The sequence below is a fragment of the Phytophthora cinnamomi genome (genome assembly GCF_018691715.1).
Source record: "Phytophthora cinnamomi strain GKB4 chromosome Unknown Contig26, whole genome shotgun sequence".
Lineage (NCBI taxonomy): Eukaryota > Oomycota > Peronosporomycetes > Peronosporales > Peronosporaceae > Phytophthora > Phytophthora cinnamomi.
This window is the reverse complement of record NW_027150959.1, coordinates 264,499-287,780: the sequence shown is the minus strand read 5'-3', so window position 1 is coordinate 287,780 and position 23,282 is coordinate 264,499. Positions and strand designations below refer to the sequence as shown.

The 23,282-nt window shown below is 51.3% G+C and overlaps 3 protein-coding genes across 3 annotated transcripts; all 3 read left to right on the top strand.

The window, feature by feature from the left end:
• Nucleotides 1–8,165: 8,165 nt before the first annotated feature.
• On the top strand, nt 8,166–9,506 carry IUM83_08624 (M96 mating-specific protein family; the record flags this gene model as incomplete). Its single annotated transcript, XM_067933009.1, has 1 exon — nt 8,166–9,506. One exon carries the CDS (start codon nt 8,166–8,168, stop codon nt 9,504–9,506), a length of 1,341 nt encoding a protein of 446 aa, XP_067794178.1.
• Nucleotides 9,507–10,730: 1,224 nt separating this feature from the next.
• IUM83_08623 (Nitroreductase family) lies at nt 10,731–11,545 on the top strand (the record flags this gene model as incomplete). Its single annotated transcript, XM_067933008.1, has 3 exons — nt 10,731–10,838; nt 10,910–11,060; nt 11,136–11,545. 3 exons carry the CDS (start codon nt 10,731–10,733, stop codon nt 11,543–11,545), a joined length of 669 nt encoding a protein of 222 aa, XP_067794246.1.
• Nucleotides 11,546–15,583: 4,038 nt separating this feature from the next.
• IUM83_08622 (uncharacterized protein) lies at nt 15,584–16,009 on the top strand (the record flags this gene model as incomplete). The annotated part of the gene is made up of 1 exon (XM_067933007.1): nt 15,584–16,009. The coding sequence occupies one exon, from the start codon at nt 15,584–15,586 to the stop codon at nt 16,007–16,009; it is 426 nt and encodes a 141-aa protein (XP_067794206.1).
• Nucleotides 16,010–23,282: the final 7,273 nt, after the last annotated feature.

Sequence of the window (23,282 nt, the reverse complement as noted above, 5' to 3'; positions counted from 1 at the left end):
CCTAGAGCTAATTGTGAATCCCGGCCAAATTTGTCGAAATCGGTAACCCATCGACAAGAGAAATCTCGAATAGATACAATTTTATCAAGTAAGCCTGGAATACCCAGTGTCATGCATACTCGCACTAAGTATGTACTTCGTAGTACTAAGTATGGGCTTGCTATTGCAATAATACGGCTGAGTTGGCTCGCGCGAGTTGCACGATGGTAAAAGTTTGTCAGTAATTCGTCAGAAAATTTTATTATACACTCAAAAACAGATATGGTTGCACTTTTAATGCCTTTGTTGCGGGTTTCGATCACATTTAATGGTTTAGTTTGGCAAATTGCCAATCCTTTTTGCAAAGAATTTATTTGCTCGTAAATTACCGAATTACTAACCAAAAATTAACGCTTACGCGGGTTCCTTCCCGTTTTCGAACCGAAAGAGAAGGTTTCGAGTCGCATAGAGCTAAAGCTTGGAAGTACTGATCATTGCACCGACACGCGTTCGCTACAAAACGTTGTGCACATTAATAAAATCATAGACTAATGGTTGAACACTGCATAAACGATGGTGGGCTCCTTAAACATGCCTAGACTACCCGAAAGAAATTGTTTGGAACTATGAGGCTAGTGCTGCCCACAGACTCAGAAACTTGTAGTTTGTATGGTGTTTGTAGTCGCCCGCCCGATCGATACTTGGTTTAGTTTAGTACAACGCGTTTTCTCTTAAAGGAGCCCACTCTGGTGGAGCTCCCGCAATCCCAAAACTGCTAAGTGGAGCGAGCACTGCGTTGACGTGTCTGCTGTGCGTGTTCACGACCTCTACAAACTCGACTCAAGTGGCAACGTAAAGCTGTTATGAGCCCAAGTTTCACCACTTGACCTGAAATTGAACGACAAGTGTCAGGATCGCTGCCGAGATCAGCATCCGCGTAGCCAACAATCGACAAATCTTCTTTCACTATTTTCTTTGGTAGAACCAGCCCATAGGAAGCAGATCCTTTCAGGTATGCTAACACACGCTGAGCCAAAGTGTAGTGTTCTTCCGTGTAGCAATTCATGAACTTACTCAGAATTGAAACTGCATTCGCTATGTCGGGCCGCGTACAGCGTACCAGATACTGTAGCGAGCCTATGATTTGACGGTAAGGTAAATCAGACCGATTCACCTCAGGTCCATACGGTTTTTTGGGTTTGGCTGGCCTAACCTTCATATCCATTGGAGTACGTGCAACACGGGCGTCGCATACACCAAATTGCTCCACAAGATGGCGAACGTACGACTCCTGCGATAGTGTAACTCGATCTGTCTCAACTTTCACATCCATGGCTAGCAGCTGGTTCAGATCGTCCAAATCCTTCAGCTGAAACTCTTTCTTGAGCTCTTCGATTAGCCACACGATGTGTTCGGTCTTAGCAGCGATGACCACATCATTGATGTAGACTGTAAGAAACATGGGGGTGTCGCCTATCCACTTCACGTATACACCATCTGAATAACACTAGCCTTGAAACCAATTTTCAACGAGTATTTCTTCAGAGTTTCACTCCAGGGGAGCCTGTTTCAAGCCATACAAACTTTTCTTCAGCAAGCAAACATGACCACTCCCATCGTTGAATAATTCCGGTTGCCCCATGTACACATCGACGTCCATGTAGCCATTAAGAAAAGCTGTAGTGAAGTCGATTTGACGAAGGTCCAGATCGTGCTAACTACTGGTGAATAAATTTCCCAGTAGTCCGAATCAAATACTTGTTCAAAGCCTCGAAGGGTAAGCCTGGCCTTATACTGTTCAATCTCTCCGTGTTGATTTCGTTTGATTACGAAAACCCAACGACTTGTCTTGACTTGTTTGGCGGACGATCCACCAGTATCCGCGTTTCGTTGTTTTGGATGAGGTTAAATTCAACTTCCAGAGCTTCTAGCCATTTATCTCGATCAGGACCAGTTATCGCTGCACGAACATTTTTAGGCAGTTTGTCCATGGTCGAAATAAAATAGCTCGCCAACGAATACCCACGGAGCCGAATATTTGGTCGGTGAAGGCGAGCCGATCGTCGGACAGGCTCAGACTGTGTCTTCAACGAACGACGAGGCTGCTTCATCTCGACCAAGCCGGGTTTTCCTTTGCATTTCACCAACCCAGGCTTTCGTTTCTTGCGGCTGCCTTGCTGATCACCTTCAACGTCTTACTGCTGATCACCATACTCGATCGAATCTTCACTAGCAGGTAAACTATCGTCAGAATTCTCCGCATCATCACTCAGGGCCAGCTCCCCCGTACATTTGTGCCTTTTAGGAATAGAGGCAGCTTCAGCCGCCTCAATTTCCCCCATACCGCTAGTTCTCGCTCTCTTCTTGCCAACGACTCCGTCTCCAACTTCCTGGTCATCCATGCTCTCATCACCGGAGTCGTGAGATGCTACGGCAACCTCGTTGGCAGAATCGGAGCACGTGTAATCATGAAGAGGCAACTTTACGTACGGAATTGTATCGGGTAGCCCACACCTAATTGATGAGAGTATACTTTCTCCAATAGTTGACTTACATAGTCACCTTATACAGTCCACTGTTCACGAAATTTTACGTCGCGTGATTCGACAATTCGACCCGAGACTAGATCCGGCATGCGGTACCCAGTCGTCGTTTCTGGATAACTGAGGAAAAGTACCTCCCGCGCTGTTGGAGCATCCTTGCCTTTCCGTTTCTTCTTCGGACCGCAATACGTGACAGCACACCCCCATACACGTAAGCCAGACACATCAGGTTTCCGACCTTCATAGAGCTCACACGGCGTACGACCCTGATTGGCTTTCGTAGGCGACAAGTTGTAAACTGTTACTGCAAATTTCAATCCTTCTCTCCACAAACTCGTCGGCAATCCTGTCGTCACTAACATCGTGCGAACGGCCCGCAGCATTATGCTGTTCATCTTTTCAACGAGACTATTTTCTTCGGGCGAGTACGTATTTGTGCGTACAGGGCGAGTTCCAGTCTCCCGTATATGCTTCTTCAAGGTTTCGTTCTTGAACTCAGTTCCTTGGTCTGAACCGATAAATCTGACTCGCCGTCCACTTTGATGTAGCTGTAGTATGATCGTCTTCAAGTTATCACCACTCTCAGATTTTGCTGTAACAAGAAGGCCCATAAATAACGAGAGTATTCGACAAGTTGGAATTTTGTTTTTCCGCCAACTGACTTCCTTCATAGCTACACATCAGATATCAACTTTTCGCGACAGCGAATTGAACGCCGCGGCCGCAACCGCTCGTAGGACATTGTCCGCGACTTGGCCAACGTGCCACTTAAGCAGTCAACCACTTCTGTAGTCTGCTCACTAAGAGGAATCTGCATCCCGGTAACATGGTAATTACGATAGACCTCCTGCAATGCGTCAGCATTTACATGAGCAAACCGAAGATGCCGAAACAGAGAATTACCGGTAGAAACCGCAGACGCGACGACACGAGCAGGTGCATGACGACTCCGAGTACGGTAGTATCCATTACGCTTCTCAAACACAATTTGTATTTCATCCTTCCACATTAGACGCTGTGAAGGGCCATTTACGGGGTATCTGGGCTCGCACTTCCAGCATTTTTCTTCCAAGGCATTCACATTCAGCAAATACACATGACAACCAAGAACATTACGAACCCCAGTCAAAGTGTACCCCAGTTTGCCTCCGCTATTTCCACTCGGATCCTCTGTGGACACAAATGGTATTTCCAATTCTGATACCAAATGCTCCCTTGTAATTTCGCCGGTCCAGGAATCATGTGGTGTGTTCGTCTCCTCAAAATGCGGAAAACGGAGCATGAGCGATCGGTCAGCACAGGTGTGCGTAATTGCAGCAGAATCCAAAATCCACTCCAAAGAATTAGATACATTCGGCGGAGAAGCAATACTCAACTCGGAGCTTGTTATAGCACACGTATTTTCCAGACGTCCAATCATTCCTAATGGTGATGGCTGAGGGGGACTGCCTTTCGGGCCTGGCTTCTTGCCACCATCGCTATGGACTTGCCTCCAGCACTTTGTTTTGACGTACCGGCAGCACCATGTTTCAGATCAAATTGCCGCTTTCGACACACATTCTGGTAATGCCCCTCCTTGCCACAACAGAAGCACACTCCCTTCTTTCGTTTGGATCCGCCGCCCTTATCATGAGGCTTTCCTCCTGCATTTCCGGTACTGGGCTTGCCCCCACTATTCTGCTGTCTAGAGTCGTTGTCAGTCTTCTGCTTCTTGGCCACGTGCATGATCTTCCCGGTGTCCTCGACCTCGTCACGAACAAGCTCATCCATTTCTGTTTTAGACATCAGTGTGTTCAGTACTTGCTCGTTGGCCGTGTGCCAGGAGCCATGATCCGCGAGAACTGATGCACCACAGCTCTATGCATGTACACCACACCCATGAGGATCACATCTACCGTAAGATCATCATCTATCACGCGACCTAAATTCGCCAGTGCGAGACGAGTGTCGTGAATCTCCTGCAGCCAGGCATCCATCGTCTGCTCACGAGAATAGGTAGCATGAAAAAATGTCTTCATCACCCAGACATAATTTGAAAACTCTATTTTAGTATGATGATCTTCCAAATCTTCCCACATCTCGCTGCCCGTGGGGAGATCACACATCCTCCACTTTTGCCCCACGAAGTAAAGTATCCTTCACAAAGAAGTCCAACTGGTCATACTGTTGTTGAGGAGGACCGGCTACAGCAGGGCGCAGAATGGTGTCATCCACTAGACCCCACGCATTGAACCGGTGCAAATAAGCCTTGACTTGCGCTCGATAAAGATTAAAACTGCCTGCCATCTTTGGAGGTGTCTTGTTCACGTCGGTCGATGAAGGTGGCGGCGCGACTTGTGAAATAACGTTCACGACAGAAACTTGAAATCCCGTAGTTATATTCGCAGCTGGGACTCCGCTTCCAAACTGGTGTACGGGCACTGCTGGCGACGGAGGCAGCAGAACAAAGACTTCAGCCAGACTCGTTATCGGTAATGCTGGTATTGGCATTGGTGTCGATGATGGAGTTGATATAGCCATCATCCGCCGACTTCCAGGTGTCGATGCCGTACCACTGAGTAAATTTGCCATTGACGGAAAGCTCGACATTGTTCACGTTACGTAATCACAGGGAGAGTCTCCCCTTGGGCTCAGCGAGTGTTAGCTTATCTGAAATGATCTGCTTCATATGGGCTGGTTCTACCGAAGAAAATTGCAAAAGAAGATTTGTCGATTGTTGGCTACGCGGATGCTGATCTCGGCAACGATCCTGACACTCGTCGTTCAGTTTCAGGTCAAGTGGTGAAACTTGGTGATTGTGTCATTGCTTATCAGAGTAAGCATCAAGATGCTGCACTCACCGACACATATAGTGCAGAACTGACTGCTGCAAGTGCATGCGCCGATCGAATTCGATGGCTACAAAATCCACTTGTCGAATTAGGAGTGCCTGTGCAGTTTCCTGCAACATTGTGGACAGATAGCATGTCTGCCGTTCAAGTGATGACACACTCAAGCGGCCACCGCAAGATCAAATGCTTAGATTTGGCAGTGTACAAGGTCATTGACTACGTGAATACTGGTTACATGCAGATCAACCATTTGCCGTCAGCCGATATACCAGCAGATGATCTAACCAAGGCGCTGGGAAAGAACAAATCCCGCAAACACAGAAAGCAATTAGGTGTTGAATGCCTGTGCACTGAAGAATTTGAAGTGGTTCAACCGGATTGATGATGCAAACTACAAGTTTTGGGGGAGTATGAGGCCTGTGCTGTTCACAGACTCAGAAACTTGTAGTTTGTATGGTGCTTGTAGTCGCCCGCCCGATCGATACTTGGTTTAGTATAGTACAACGCGTTTTCTCTTAAAGGAGTCCACTCTGGTGGAGCTCCGGCAACCCCAAAACTGCTAAGTGGGGCGAGCACTGCGTTGACGTGTCTGCTGTGCGTGTTCACGACCTCTACAAACTCGACTCAAGTGGCAGCGTAAAGCTGTTAGGAACGCGTTTGTTGCCGCTCGCAGCCTCACGGCACGGATACATTGCTCAGGCACTGCTTCGTCACTCAAGCAACCGAGACCTCTTTGGCAAGGTGTGCCATTGATGGTAACTACACCATTTCACGGTCCAATTGAGAATTATAGGGTCAAAACGAGAAAACTACATTCCAAAAGAGAAGCTACCAACACGGGATTTGCTGTCCTGAGTATTGTCTTCAATCGATATTGAATAGAGAGTCCAAATACGAAATAGCTTTAATTTACTGGCTCTGCTGGCTCTCTGGTTTGAACTTCACGTAGTCATAGAGGTTTTCTCGTTTTGATTGTAGATTTTCTCAATTTGATCGCAAGACGGTGGGTCAACCCGTCATAGTGCATGTAACTTGGTAGAATGCTCTCTAGGCTACGACAACTGGTTGCTCAGATACATGTGTATGTGAACTCGTGCTTGAAAAAGTAGTTTGCAGAGTGCATGGTAATGACAACCAGAAGTTATGCATTACCGTGGATAACTAACATGTACTAAATATCCCTGATATACTAAACAAACACTTCTTTGTGATTACTTCTGTTCGTTAACGTTTAGGCGAGCACTACTGTAGTACTGACTTCGGAATTAGGGAATGCGGTGGTCAATTATGTCAAGCGTTCTCGCTTGAAGGTAGACATGGAAACACTTCCTCAACATTAATGCACATCCATGAAGCTACTGATTAATGAACGGAGGCGACCACCCCTCACCTTCACGAGGACTGCATGCTGCATGAACACGGAAAAAATCCGCGGATGTCGCTCGTGTGATCAGATATTACCTGTCACAGGTATTATACTCGAGTACAAGTTATTTGAAATAATAGGGTTTTTAACTTAATAAAAAATGGATGGGTCAACACAGCATAATTTGATTTGAGGACTAGTAATTCAACATCGCAGTCCTGTCAAGCGCCTGTTGAACCGAACCGACGAGTCATATTCATCAGGTATTTCGATTGGCACCTGAGTGGCGGATGCCACTCCGTAAATAGAATTCTCTGGATTTTATCAAGAGTCCTTAGGCCGGTTCTCAACCGAAGCGTTTTTCTCGACGCGTGCGTTACATGCGTGCCCTACCCCGTATGCTCGGTTGAGAATGAAACTGGCCAAATTTGATTGGCCCAGTGTTTGATCAATATTATCCAATCATTGTACTATTACTCTGTGTGATCTACGTGTAATTTCACGACTCAACAATATCTGAAGCGCTGACCAAGACTCCCTCGTCCGGCAATGGGGAGCGAAGCTGGTCCAACCCACCAAGCTCCTGTAGTATCTCTTGAAAGCTGAATCTCTAAGTAGCGTAGAAGCATGCACACGCCACGAAATCCGCTCTCGAACTGTTGGATTTTTTTTTTCGTGCTGCTTGGTATCGCTTGATGGCTACCAAACAAACCAGAAGGCTGCACAGCTCATCTTCAGATTTCCAGCGACGCCGTTACCTTGCGGTGGGGGTGAAGCGCGGGGGAGAAGCACGTCGAAGCCGGACCGACGCCATGTCAGAGGAGGGGGAGTGCTTTGAGGGGGAATGCCAATAATGCAGTGCACTGATTGGCCAAAAGTAGTTAACGCTTGCCAACGCATGCGTTGTGCAGTATCATTTTTGTAACGTCCTGTTAACCAATCAGATCACAAAGTGTCCGAAACCGCCTCGGTTGAGAACCGGCCTTAGGCGGACTCTGGAAAGCAAAACAAAAATATTTTTATCCGTAAATAGAATTCTATTTACGGATAAAAATATTTTTGTTTTGCCATCGCTGCAGGGACAGGAGGAGCATCAACTGCACTCGCGGGAGGCGCGGTTTCTTCTTCAATCGAGCTGCTGTCGCCTCCTGGGCCATCGATCCAGTCTCCATCGCTGCTGTCAGACATGTTTTTACAGGGGTTCGTTTTGTTTTTGCACATTTTCTCTGCTCCGTAGAAACTGGACGCCTCACGTCTCACCAACTTTCAAGGCCAATTATTAATACAAAAAAGTCAAAAACACGTTACAGTGATATTTTTGATAAATACCTCGTTATACCTATCTGTTCTTTTTATTGACCTCGTTTTATTTAGAAATCGCCCTCGATTTATTATAAGCGCCAGTGAAACGACAAGTTTGCAACGCACAATAGTGGCTTGGCACAAATGTCGAGCCAAGAGCACGAGTACGCAGTACCCGCGGCAGCGCCGCCCTCTCTCGACGAAGGCCCAGCCATTGCATCGCCTGGCACTGTCCCTCCATCTAGTGATATGGCATCTCTACCACCCCTGGACGACGACGAATGGGACCCAGAGGCTCTGCTTGATGCTCTGGTCAGCGATATCGCCTTCGTGGGCACTGTCGCCACCTCTTCGGCTAACGGTTCCGCCGCGACCCCCAACTCCCAGCCCAAACGCACCAAGCGGAGCACCAGACCCAAACGCAACTACGACCCCAACAAGGCTCGCAGCAAGAAGCTGTGCGAGCTGCGCCGCCTGCGCGCGGAGGTTGACGATCTCGAGCTCAAACTGCAGCAGTTGCAGACCAACCACAGTGCAGTTAGCAGCCCTCTCGAGCATGAGAATGGTCACCCCTCCAACGTGGAGCTGCCCAAAGTGTGGCAGGACATCTGTGCTCGCCAACTCGAGCGCCGCCTCAAGGTGGAGCTGGAGAACAGTCGTCTCCGCGACAAGTGCAGGGCCCAGTTCAAGCTGGCCAAGAGCGTCGAGAAGCTGCTGTTCAGGCGGCTGTCGCTGCAGAACTCCGAGTCTGAAACGGGCAAGCACGTGCGTCGCGTGGAGATCCCTGCGGGGTTCATCCAGCACGTGGCTGAGCGGATATTTGACGAGTTGGCGGCGGGCGTCGACGTCTCGTACCGAGAGGTGGAGCGCGTACTAGAGACCAACTGCCCAGTGCCAGGGGGGATAGAGACGCACTGGCCGCTGATACGGGAGGGCGTGAGCATGGAACTGTATGATAGGAGGACGCTGCCTTTCGACCTGCACGCGGTTGGTGACGCGTGGTGGAGGCGCTGGCACAATTATAGAGGACAGCGCTCGGACGAGACTGTGGGCGACGACGTGGTCAGGGAGAGGTATGGGCTGGAGATGGTCGATGCGAAAACTGGTAGGTGCGCGACGTTCTACGTGCAGCAGGTGATGCGGCGATACGTGGAAAGCAATCGCGTTGTGATAGTCTGGGATTCGTACATTGAGCCGTTCACGTTTGACGAGGAGCTGGTTCGCGGTATGCATTTGCTGTTGAAGGGATATGTGCTGATGAAACCGCAGAGCTCGGATGGTGCGAATGCTGATGGAGAGGCTGTTACGCGCGTGCTTACGTGCTATCACCTCACGCCGCTCATCTCGGACCCGGAGATCCGACAGGATGCATCGACAATTGCGCTGACCAAGTTCATGGCGAGCGCCGCGTCCGCCCACATTTTGACGATCAATGAAATGATGGAAAACATGCTGGTGGACCAGGCGTTGCAGAAGTGCTGCTGACGTGAGAACGTTGAGGAGTGTATCACGGCGGAAACTTGTATTGGATGAACTTACACGAAATTGTACGAGCACTGTGCGTACGTAGGGGCTATCCTCCGACTTCTTCTGGTGGTTGATGAAGCGCAGCTCTAGAAGGGCGAGGAAGCGCAGCGTCAGGATCATCATGATGTTGATGAACATAACCTGCGGAACGTTCTCAAGGATGTGGCAGCCCCTCGCAAACTCGGTTATGTCCAATGTTCGCAACGACTGGATTACTTGTGCGTACTCGTCGTCCGGGCAGTTCCCGAAGAGCAGTGCGGTGAAGAGCATGAAAGAGTAACGCTGTGGACTCCACAGCGCGACACGCACCTACCAATTTTCACATCGACCATCTCCAGCCCATAACTCTCTCTGACCACGTCGTCGCCCGCAGTCTCGTCCGAGCGCTGTCCTCTATAATTGTGCCAGCGCCTCCACCACGCGTCACCAACCGCGTGCAGGTCGAAAGGCAGCACCCTTCCTTCAAAACACTCCATTTTGACGTCCTGATGCACCAGCAATTTGTGTGTCTCCACCCTAGCACTTGGTCTCCAGCACACGCTCTACTTCTCGGTACGAGACGTCACCGCCCGCCGCCAACTCATCAAATATCTGTGCAGCCACGTGCTGGTTGAATCTCTCCGCGGCGCATGAACGTGCCCACCTCGAGGTCTGCAACTTTGCATCGACAACCGCTTGGGCAGCAGCATGTCCAGCCCCACCGTTGGCCGTCCAGCGCTTCCGTATTTGGGTCACATTTGTCAGACCCCAGCAGGGCATTTGTGTCCCATTCGTCGTTGTCCAGGTGACTCGTATGGCTCCTCGAATAGCATGCAGTGCTCAAAGAGTAGTCCGCCGAAGCACTATTATAGTTTGTCTGCTCAGTTCACCCGAGTTCTACGGGCGAAGGCTGGGATACTGGACATTTCACTCAAAAGTCTCAGCAGATAGCTGTTTTACAACTCGGGAAAAATGGTTGTTATCGCGGATAAAATCAAATTTTGATTACGCAGTGCGTAATACGCACCAGACACTGGGGGCTGGGTCATTTCCTGCGTGTTGCTTTTCGTGCAAAATGTTTGTTGGGTCTGACAGGTTCGCTAACAGAATCAAAACTGGATTACGTACCAGGCACTCAGTGCCGGGGCATTTCCGGCGTCACTTTTCAACTTGCTTTTCACTGCACACTCACCGAATACCACGATGGCCAAACACCTGGGAGCTGCGATCCGCGAGCGCTTCGCCTGCAAGTCTTTCCTGTCCGACCCCGTGCCGGCCGGAACCCTCCGGGAGATCCTCAAGCTCACGCAGGTGATCGATCTGTCACCCCTCATGGTGGATCAGTTGTCTATGTTATGACTAAAAACGTCGCTGCTGCACAGCGAGCCCCGACCGGATTCAACACGCAGGCCTATGTATGCATCGTGGTGCGCTCGGCTGAGGACCGTGCGAGGCTGGCGGGCGCCATGATGGACAGCAACATTCGCAAAATCAACGAGGCCCCCGTCGCCGTCGTCTTCGCGGCCGATTGCGGTACTGCACACTACCGCGTCGAGCCCCGATGATGCTGGCGCGTTACTGATGCGATCGCTGTTTGTGACACTACAGAGCCCAGCAAGAACGTGCCCCGCCTGCAGCAGCTCGGCCGCGACAACGGCGCCCCTGAGGCTCTCGTGAACAAGGTCCCTCATGCCGTGGAGCTCTTCTCGGGTGAGCACAACCCGAACGTGTCCACCGAGGCGTGGGCATACAAGCAGACGACGTTTGCCGCCGCCACCTTCTTATACGCCGCCCAGGTGCACGGCCTCGCGACGTGCCCCATCGAAGGCCTGAACCAAGCCAAGGTGAAGCAAGTACTGGACATTCCCGACCGCTATAGCATTCCTGTGGTGGTGGCGTTGGGCTACGCCAACCCCGATGCGAAGCCTGCCAAGCCATCGGTTCGCTTCCCGTCCTCGGAGGTTTTCTTCGATGGCGAGTTCGGTCAGTCTCTGGCGAAGTTCTTTGAGGAGGAGTGAGAAATGGGTTGCTCGCACAAGCACCTTCGTGCACTAGCGTAAGAAAGCACGAATCGTTGTTGACCGGATAAAAATCAATTCATTGTGACTCCGTCTTATAGGCCCTTATAGTATTGGTTCATCCAAAAGCTCAAGACAATGGTTTCTACACTCGACCGCCGCCATCAGTTCCAGTTGGATCACGGCGTGACAGGACTTCCGTTTTGGGTTCTTGTTGAGGTTTAGATTGTTGGGTTAAGTTTGTAACTCAATTATCATATTTCCCTGGGAAGAAAGAGTGACAGCGAAATTTACAAACGCGTTCGTGATGTACACTACTAATTCACGCCATAACAACTCAAAAGGGGCCACTATATGTACATGTAGCAGGCTGCTACTAGCAGCATATTCCTATCAGACATACTTTGTCTCGTAACTAAAGGGCTAACCCGTAAATCCCCTACTGTGCAAAAAAAAACGAAAAAAAAACGCCAGCAGTGTTTGTGCAACACATGGTATTGGGGTCAAGCCACTTGTCAGGCTATTCCATGGATATTCTACACGGTCTCCTGCTAGACCTCTAGAATAGAAGTCTCACTTTGCAGTCTACCTTGCTAATACAACTAGGCCAACTACCTGGGAGCCCCCCCCCCCCTCCCGCCGTGTCTTCGTTTCGTGACGACACCACAGAAATTAAGAAAGCGGCCTACAAGTCTTGTCCTCTCAATCAAATCAAAAAATGGATGACCGTAAGGAAAGAATGATGGTTTCTTCGCCGAAGAAGTACAGCAACACTCGGGTCGGGTTTGCAAACCCGGGTCCCGCCTGAGCTACAGCGTCACTTTGTGTTGGTATTGTGCGCCGCGAGTGTAGATAGGACTGATGGTATTGTGTACCGCCAGTGTAGACTCATCCGGAGACGGGACAGACCCAGCGAAGACTCGTCCGGAGATGACTCCGCGGTGAACGAGTTGACGGTGGGCACGGCACGTGCCTAGCCGTGATGTGGTTGGATAGACCGAAGACTGGCACTGAGTCCTCGGTAGGGTAAACAACATGATGAGACGCATCAAGGAGCACAAGGGGAACAACAGGAAGAGGAGGACAGTAACGTAGAGATTTAGGCTTAACGATAAATCTCACTTCGGCATTTGCCCTCCTCCACACAACCACCAAAAACAACACTTTGCTGCTAGCCAACAGTTCTACAATTCGCTCGGACAGCAAACCCACCCTACCACTCCCGGTCTCAACCTCGACCAAGGTCGAGGTTGAAGTTCGCTCTGTAACTCTGACTGAATAAAGTTGCGCTTGCGTCCCCACGACTGGAGGTTCGAAGAAGCATCGTGGTCCATCACGCCTCTCGCCTAACCGTCGTCTAACTGTAAAAATGCGCTCGCTTGTATCTGCTGCTGATGCATTTTCTCTTGGGGAGTGAAAAAAGAAATAACTTCGAACCATCATATATTCTGGCGCCACTTATATATATTATATATTTCTGGCGCCCACTTTGGGTTAGAACCGTGCCCCTCTATTTTAGTGCGCTGGGGTCTTTCGCCACGCTTTGTATACTAATTGTTGTATGTCGCTATCAACATCATTAGAAGCCCATGTGTGCCAAGCAATAGGAGAAGTACCAGGTATTAATACCAGTTGACTTATATATTTTTTAACATTAGGAATACAAACCTATAATTTGTATGTTTGTGATATGGTCGTACTAAATTGAGCAGTATTACACATTTAGAGTAGGTATTGCGATCATACGTTATGCAATTTGTGATGAAACACAATGAGCCCACAATACTATTTATCTCGCAACTCACAGCATATCAGCTATATTATTAATAACATTTTAGTAATCGCAGCTGCGCTCGCCAATCCGAGCAAAAAGGACTCCTCACGTACACATGAACCGAGATAGCGTTTCGAGCCATGCATTATTTTTTGCCAGGTCCACCATATCAACAATAAGAAATTTATTGCTCCGTAAGTTAGCTGTTCGAGACACAAGTATATACAATATTGATTATTGTGTGAGGTTGCCTAGGATTTTGCCAGGAGCTTGGGTCTGTTAGACAGAAATTTGTTGTTGTTTGCATTAGTATTATAGATATGTCGATTGGTCTGCTACTAGCTGTACTCTGATATGATGATCTTCGTAAATCTACGGCAGCAGGTGAGGTAGCAGTGGAATGTGGATAGGGGGTTAACAGTGCACCATGCGGTCTAGTGTCATGATAAACATTAATTCGAAGAAAAGAAAAGCGTAAAAGTTTGATAAAAATCAGAGTGCGCCGCTACACTGTGGTCATGTTACATTTTGATTATGTGTATATTAATTCGGGTAGTAAAATAAATTTGCGCTGTTCGAATTAATATTGAGTCGATTTAGTAATTTGTTCTGTATATATATATGTCTATGTGTAATGGAACTAGCGCTCACGATGGAACATTGAAGAGTGAATTGATAGAAAAGTCTGCTACACCAGCTACGCTCTTGTGGCCATAAGAACCTAAATTCGATTACGGAGTACCCCCACTAATACAAGGTCGCATAGACGCTGGTAGGCCGATTTAGATTTGTACCACTCCGTTTCAGATACTTGTCCTCTTTTGCTTAAGTGCTTCGGGATTCGTCAATATTTGCCTAAAACGACTACGATTGGTCTTAATAGAACGCAAGCTCTGACGGTTTGAATGGTGGGTAGACCTCCACAGAGCTCTCAAAATTGACAGCGTGATGGCCTCAATGGAGCTTTTGCACCCGAATCGTCCACAGATGTCGCCCAGCCTTCCCTCCTACCTCAAATCTCAGCTATGAATGTCAAACGAATCAGGAATGAACTTACAGTGATGGAGCGTCGACAGGCAATCAGCTCTGTCCTCGTGCGTTGAAACGGAGGCAAACCGCGTCGAAAAGCGGTGCATGAAGTGGCCAGCATCTTTGGCGTTCACAAGAGGACGATTGCGAGGCTATAGAAGCGCGCCAAGACGGATGCAGAGTGTACGAGGCGCCGTCTTTGAAGCACCGATGCGGCAGGAAGCCGCATGACTTGGCTGCTGCCCTTGAACGCCTCCGGAACGTCAGCCCCCATGAACGAACAACGCTTCGCTCGGCGGCAACGGCTTCGGGTGTGCCGACTACGACGCTGTTCCGTCGTCTCAAGGAGGGCAAGTTGCGCTCGTGCACAAGCGTGACCCGCCCACTGCTCACTGCCGTCAACATGCAGGCCAGAGTGACGTTCTGCCTCGACCACGTTGCTCACATGGCAAAAGCGAGGCTTCGCCGGGAGGGAAGACTTCCTTTATGCATCCCCTGCTCTGACCGTACAGTCTCGGTTTAGCTAGCGTAAACACAACTGGCCATAGTTAAACCAAGTATATTTGGCGACAAGTTGAGGGGTGACAAGTATTCTGAAACGGAGTGGTAACTAACTGATGTGATGGTGAACCTCCAATGAAAATCATTCAAGGTGTATTCAGACTGACACAAATGAATTAGGAATTTACACCTTTTCCAACCTTAGTTTGTCAAGAGTAACTTACATTCAGTAAGAGCAAATTCAATCCGTGTAGGGATTCTTACAGCCATGCTCCTCCTGCATCGCATGCATGCAACACTTCGTCGACTGCCTACATTCCTTGGCTGCAAGAACTGGCTGCAAGAACAAACAAGAACAACCACCACCAGCATTCCGGAGAGGTTGGCAAGCTCGAGCAATCGAGACCAGCACTCCGTGGCACCGCACCAGCACTCTGCAGCCAACTGCTGGAGTAAACAGCACAACGTAATCGACATGCATTCTGGCAGCCCAGAGCGGCTTCCTTCGGGTACAGGGCCGCACCAGGGGCACTACATATAGAAGACGACCAGAGAGGATTGGACCGATTAGGATAAGCAAGACAATAGCAGACACGATTCAATTTGCCACAAAAGCAACAAGCAGCACCTGGATTTGCCATAAAGAATTCTTTGGCTTTCGAGTCTTCTCATCGCATCGCACGCAATAACGCACCTCACGCCGCGCAGCAAGGTCAAACTCTCTCGCACTAGCAATGAGTGGTGGCTATCGCTTGGACAGCGACGGCGATGTCGAGATGAGCGTGCCACAGCCCGTGTACGAGTTCATAACGGCCCCGAAGTTGAAGTCGTGGGACCAGGCGTCACTTGTCACGTGGACTCGGGAGAGGAAACGCTACGTGGACAAGATTGCTGAGCGCTGTGCGACAACTGGAGAGAACCCAGAACGCATTTGCGCCAGCGTGAAGTCTTGCTTCGACGTCGATATTCCGGCCGTGATCGCCCGCTACGTCCTGTTCAAGTCCGTCTCTGAGGTAAACGACATCGAGATGGTGGCTGAAATCGAAAACTGGTGCAACCACCTGAAGAACGCTCACGTTCCTGATTTGGATCGTCTCTTTCGCGACCGACTGAAGATGAACCTGCGCATTGACGATTGTGCATTACTTCGCCGACTTTGACCGCATCATTGAGGATAATGGGCTGACAGCACAGCTCGGGATATGCCCGGAAACAGACCCATTCTTCAAGCCTCGCATGAAGCAGCGCTGTAAGCTGCTGATCAACGGTCTGCAGCCCGAAGAGCTGCGGATTGAGATTCAACGCATGGTAAAGCTGGAGCATCGAGAGGCCGCAACGAGCTGCGTGAAGCTCTATCCTCTCGTATTGCAGCGCGCCCGTCTGCAACAGCATTACCACTATCTCAGACAGGTGTTTGGCAAGAGCAAGGACGCCAAGAAACAAGCTCCAGTGGTGAGGGCAGCAGCACCGGCATCAAAACCCACGGCTCAGGGCGACAGAAAGCCAAAACCTGTGCATTACAAGCATGGATCTGCAGTCGCAGCAGCTTCAAAACCCCTGCAGAGGCCCCGCACAGGCTGCTGGGTTTGCAAGGGCCCGCATTGGCTCGACGACTGCCCAACAGCCAGTGATGCCGAGAAAGAGAGCGCTCGGCAGAAAATGACCGAGATGCGCAGCAGCCGTAGGCAGGTGAAGCGATGGCGTCTACGAGGTTATGCGGCAGGCGATGACCAGTCTGTCCGCCTCAATGACCTTATCGACGTACCGTTCTGCTCGGATAGTGTGTAGTGGGTCTAACTTGACTCACTACTTTAGCTTACACGTTGCGCAACGTGTAGGAGGAAGCGTAAGTACTTAGTAATTACTTAGGTTAATTATATTTGAATACACAAATATAAGTTAAATAAGAAGGGATTCCAAGTGACTTAGATTAGGTAAAATGAGAACTGTATTGCTTGTAAATTGATCTTCCTCCTAAATCTGCTAAAAACTGTTTATCATCTATGGAAGGGTTGACAGCGGCTGGCTGTCAGAGCCCCGCTAATATGCACGTCTCTAATTGGTAGAAAGATGCTGCTTTCTACCAATAGGATCTTTGGGTAGGTGTGGACCACTCATTGTGGTGGTCTACTTCAATGTATCCATTGGTGTGTCTTACACCAAGGTGAGGAAGTATCCAAAACTTTTAACAGATAACCTATCTGTTAAATTCACAAGTGGCTTGCAGCCACTTGTGCGTGTAACCCCGTTACACCATCCCCCCCTTAAGGTTAGACGCGCGGGGTCTCCGCACGTCAATCTTCGGAATTGACCATTCGTCAATTCTCCGCGTTTGGAGAAGAAATCCGCGCTCATTCAACGATGAGCGCGCCTCAGACGAAGTCCACAAAGTCGGTGGGGAGTCATCTCTCCATCGACGACTACTTCGAACGCCAGAAGGCGAAGTACGGCGACGTCGTCGACTTCGACGACGACGATGAAGATATGGAGGGCGAGGAGGACTCGCCCTCAAAGCGTAAAGACTCAGTGTCGACCGAATCGCTCGACCCTCACACCAAGAATGTTCGCCCGCGTGAAGGGGACGAATCGGACGCTTCGAGTTCGAAGCGTTCGCGTACTGAGAGCGATACCCCACTCGCTTCCGCTGGGGCTCTCAGTACTCCGCGCGCTGCTGCTGCAGCGCGTGATGTCAAAGCTCAAGGCTCTCCGCGCGCTGCAGGCCCAGCGCGCGATCCATGGATGCCGTCCGCGTCCGAGATCGCAGACCGGTATGGGAACTCGGTACCTCCGAATGAGGTGCCGCTGTACGTATGCAGCGCCATCAAAGATGACGCTGTGGCTGCCGAGCTGCACTTTGATGCGGAAACGCATCAAAGGCGCGATTACTACATCGGACTCTTTCATGAGCTCCGATGGTATCAAAGCAAGAAGACCTCTTCTCGCAGCAAAGTGCCCGAATGGCAGGCACTTTGTCAAAGCTGGAACGCCTTTGTTGAGAACTTCAACAAGAGGCCGAGTGCTTACTGTGATCGGATTAAGCAAGCGCGTGATCGCTTCGAGACGTACTCGAAGCGGGAAAGCTGGAGCAACTTCATGTTGCTGCTGAGGAGGCGAATGTGCCGTGCGCTGTGCCCGAGGGCTTTCAGTGCACGAAGTGCTTTCCAGGCGCGGTCCGCTTGAGCGACCGCGACCTGAACGAGTACACGTCGTTCCGTGTGCCCGAGAGTCCCAAAGAGCTCCGTGCTAAGTTCTTAGCACGTGAGGGTTCGGGCGCTAGCGATGATCGCAGCGCTCGTATTACTTCCGCGGCACCAGCGCGTACTGCTCCTCGTACGCCCTCACCATTTCCAGAACGTCCTCCAGCAAGACGTTCCGCGGCTCTCATGTATCTCGATGGGGAGGAAATCCTCTCCAACGAATACGAAAACGAGCCCCTTGAGGGTTCGTTTTCGGGATACTATGGTCAACAATCCGCTCAACAATCCAGCGGGTTGAGCTGCGGGCGTCACGGATCGGCGGTGGCGGGGGTGGGAACACGCCCCGGGTATGATCAGCCCCGGGCTGATCCGTACGCGTCTCTCCACGACCGGGTAACCGCCGTGGAGCGTCTGCAGGGCGCTGAGTTCGCCGCCCTGAAACAGGAGCTGGCGAACCAGAAGGCCCAAGTCGCGGCGGTCTCGCAGACCGCCTCGAACATCCAGGTCGAGTTGGGGACCCAGATGAAGGGGTTGCTCCAGCGCGTCCGCGCGCTGGAGGAGAGGTTGCTCGTCGCCGAGGCCAAGTCCTCCGCTTCTGCCTCGGCTCCTGCCGAGGCTTCGGGTCAGCCGAGCTAGATGGCTCGTGCTGCCGGTATGGCTTCAGCCGTCCGACGTAAAAGGTCGGATGGAGGCGCATGCTAGACGGTATGTCTAGCGTGTATGCGTTGCCGTGCCGTGTCAACACAGTGAACGGCCCGATGAAGCGCGGAGCAAGCTTGCTTGCTCCGAAATCCGAAACTGCATGTCTAGGCAGGTTTTGTGTAGCTAACAAAACCAATGAACTAACGTTGAATTTATTTGTGTTGCCTCTGCCCACATTGTTTGCGTTCAGCTTCTGTTGATCAACAGAAGCTGCTATTGCATCCTGGACAAACCGGATTACGGCTTGTCTTCTGGTAATGAAGTTGATTGCATCCGAGCTGAAGTCATTCAGCTCGCTCTCCGCTAGAGGCCCGGCCTCTGCGTGGTTCTTCGCGGTGTCTGCACCTTGCGCAGACCCGTGGTCTTTGTCGTTGTTGTTGGGGGAGTCTGTGCCCTGCGCAGACTCATTTGGTTTGTTCATTGTTGCAGCTGACACTGTGCAAGTGTCAGCGGTTTTCTGCGGCTGCTGTATTGCAGTCGTAGATCCCCCCCACTTAAAGTGGGAGCCATCACTCCGAGTAAACTCGGTAGACGTGGATGCCGCATGGCATTCACTTAGAACGGTATATGCCCGGTCGAGGCATGCACTGAGTTATTGATGGCAAACTCTGCCATCGATAAGCACTCGCTCCAGTATTGGAACGAGTGAGCGTAGCTCTTCAACATATCGATGAGCACGCGATTCACGCGCTCGGTTTGACCGTCCGTTTGCGGATGATCTGCAGTCGACATTGAAAGTTGGCTCCCAACAAGTGTAAACACTTCTTGCCACAGATGCGCTGTGAAGCGCGGGTCTCTGTCCGACACGATGTCGGACGGCATGCCATGGTGTTTGAACACCATGTCGACGAACAGACGGGCCGTCTGCTTCGCGGTCACCTCTGCCGGCACCGCAGCAAGATGTACCATCTTGCTGAAACGGTCGACGAAGACCACAACGCCGGTGTTCCCTCCGCTATCCGGGGGAAGACCAAAGATGAAGTCCAAAGACATGGACTTCCAACACTCCGACGGAGTCGATAGTGATTGTAACGGAGCTTGCGCGAATGGCGCAGGCTTTACGCGTTGGCATACCTCGCAAGCACGGATGTACATGCGCATCCACTTATACAGGTGGTGCCAGTAGAAGTCGCGCGTGAGAAGGACGTATGTCTTCTCACGTCCGAGATGTCCCGCGGTCGGGGCAACATGATACTCGTACATGATCCTGAGTCGCAGGTCATGGTCATTCGGCACGACAACGCGATCCGCGTTGTCGTCGACTGCATTGTAAAGCAGTAGTCCGTCGTGCAGACGAAAGCGGTGTGCACGCGCTCGAAGGTGCTTGGGCAGCTTCTGACAGGACTTGTCAGAAGGCGCTGTGCCATAGGCCAGCAAGAGCTTCGCGTCCGCGTCGTGCGCGTACGCGGCCTTCACATCATCCAACAGGGACGATGTGGGTTTGCTCGATCGCATGACGTCAATGGCATTGACGTCAGCAGCTTCTGCGTAGTCCGGCCGACGTGATAACGCGTCGGCCACTACATTCAGTCTTCCGGGTTTGTATTCGACCCGGAAGTTATACTCCGCAAAGAATGAGAGCCATTTCGCCATTCTTTGTGATATGTGTGGCGACTTCACTGCGGTGCGCAGTGATGCATGGTCGGTGTAGACCACAAATGGTCTACTTCCAAGCAAATATACTCGGAACTTTGCGAGTGCGTACTTCATGGCAAGGAGTTCCTTGTCATGCACCGGATAGTTGCGCTCAGCTGGGATCAGCTGACGCGATTGGTAGTAGACGATACGATCACGGCCCTCGTGATCGTGCTGCATCAATGCGCATCCGATTGCCAAATCGGATGCGTCACATACGACTGAAATGGACGATCTTGGTCAGCCACTGCCAAGATCGGCGCCTCAGTCAAGCCCCGCTTGACTGCATCGAATGCCTTTTGGCAATCGGTTGTCCAATTCCACACAGCTTCTTTCTTAAGAAGCTGTGACAGCGGGCAGATCTTGCCCGCATAATCCTCCACGTACTTGCACAAGTACGTGGCCAAGCCAAGGAACTGCCTCAGTTCCTTGACACTTGAAGGCGTTGGCCATTCATTTATCACTCTGACCTTTTCCGGGTCAGGGCGAACACCATTCTTCCCTACGAGACACCCGAGGACGGGTATCTCGCTCGCCCCGAAGATACACTTCTTCAGGTTCGCGTAGAGCTTATGCTTTCGCATAAGCTCAAGTAGCTTCCGGAGATGCACCCTGTGCATCTCTACGTCGGTATTTCCGTCCACAGCCCGGCTGTGGATGAATACATCATCGAAGTAGCTCGGCGCGAAGTCGCGCACCGAGCGCAACAAGTGCGTCACGCACCTGTTCAAAGTCGCAGGGGCGTTCTTAAGCCCCTGTGACATTACTAGCCATTCCCAGAGCATGCCGCTTGGCGTGCTCACTGCCGTGAGAGGGATATCCCTCTCACGCATTAGGATTTGGTAGAATCCATCTCGCAAGTCGAGAGCACTGTAAACGGTGCTCCCGGCCATCGAATCGATGATAACATCTTTTCGCGGTATCGACGTCTGCGCCGGTACCGTCGCATCGTTCAGCTTGTTGTAGGCATGAACGATGCGCCATCCGCCCTGTGGGTTTTGACACAGAACGTCGGAGCACTGTGCGGGGACTTTGATTCCCGCACTTGTCCTGCTTTACGACGACTTTCAAAGAAGTCGCCGATTGCTTTTACTTGCTCTCGCGGCAGTGGCCACTGCCGCGTGACACAGTACTTCGTGCCCGGCACGAAATCAATCTCGTGCTGAATGCCCTTATCCTGCGGAAGCTCTGCAGGAATCTCTTCCGGGAGTACGTCTTTGTACTCCCTCAGCAATTCGTAATAGCAACTCGACTTTAACGTGTCCCAACCTTGTTCCTCGAAGCGCTCTCGCTTCGTCTTCGCACTGAGAGTGTCTTCACTCTCAGTGGTACTTCCCATGAAGAGCTGTCTCAGCTCTTCGCTCTCGCTCTCCGTTCTTTCGCTGTTCGAAAGAACGCAGACCTGCTCGATGCGTCCATCGTGCAAGTCGCGCGTGAAGCGCTTCCAGCTCATGGCTGGAAGCGAAGTCAACTCCGACGCCGTCGTCGGAGGACTAGCGAGTTCCATCTCACGATACTGGAATCCAGTATCGGTGCACGTCAAGACGCTTAGCGTCTCGACATCCGGTGTCACCGCCTCTGTCTGCCCGGCAGACAGTTCTTGTTGAGTCTCGGTCCCGGACCGAGATTTGCGCAGCGTTCTCCACTTGCGCCGTCTTCTTGTTGTGCGGAGCCGGGCTCCGCACAGTTGTTCTTCTGGTCCAGGCCCGGCCGTGGACTGTCGTTCGCCGGCGGACCCTGTCCGCGGGCGCGCGGTATCAAGCCCGGCTTGACCGCATTTTCCTTCGTGCAGCCCGGCTGCACGGTAATGTGTCCCTTCGCCGGCAGACTCTGTCTGCGGGCGCGCGATATCAAGCCCGGCTTGATCGCATGGCGCTTCGTCGTGCAGCCCGGCGCTGCACGACAGCATGCAAATTGCGTCAGTGCGGTACGTTTGCAACCGTCCGCACTGTTTGCAGCGTCAACTCCCGGAGTTGACACGCCTTCGTCACCTCGACGCCATTCATTGGCGGAGCCCCTCATGACCGAGGGTGCGTCGGCTCCCGGAGCCGACGCGCCGTTGTCGACCTGACCTCTTCGGGTCAGGGACTGTCCCTTACACGCTTGAACGTGGGTGTTGGTTCCCGGAACCAACACATCTTTTTCTTCCGACGTCGGCAGCATTGCCGACGTGGGTCTCACTTGTGCGCGCCCTCGCGCACTTCTTGGGCACTCCGGGACAGCAGCATAAAGCGCTGTCTCGACTGGTGAGCCGCGCGCACCTGTTGGTGCGTGCGCTGCGGTACCAGGGCCATCGCTCTCTGTTCCGCTGTCGCTGCCGAAGCGCACGAGCGTGCGCTTCTTCCAGTCTATCACCGGGTCATGCCGTGCAAGCCACGGCATGCCCATTACTACGTCGAACTTATCGTCCAGGTCCAGGACGATAAAGTGTTCGACAAACACTCGTTGTTTGTACGAGAAGCGCACGTTCACGACGCGCTTCTCGGTATTTACGATGGCACCTGTTGCCAGTCGTACCTCCAGAAGACTTCGAGGTACATTTACCTCCTCGAAGTCAAGTCTCGACAGGCTTCGTAGTCGAACAAAGTTGTTCGACGCGCCTGAATCTACCAATGCTCGAAGAGAGTCACTCGCTCTCTTCGAGTAAACCTTCAAGATGACTAGGTTCGGCCTTCCGCAACGGAAGCATCGGACGTTACCTCCCTGCTGCTGGTAACCAGCAGTTGTTGCGTTCGAGAGGTCCATTGGTTCCGGACCTCCCGGCCTCGCTACCGGGCGCGGTTGCGGCCTCGGCACGTTCACATGCAGTTTAGCCTACCGCAGGCTAAACTCTTCTTGCATAGCAAGAGTAATCGCAGCTTCGAGAGTACTCGGGTACTCTCGGAAGAGATAGGTCTTC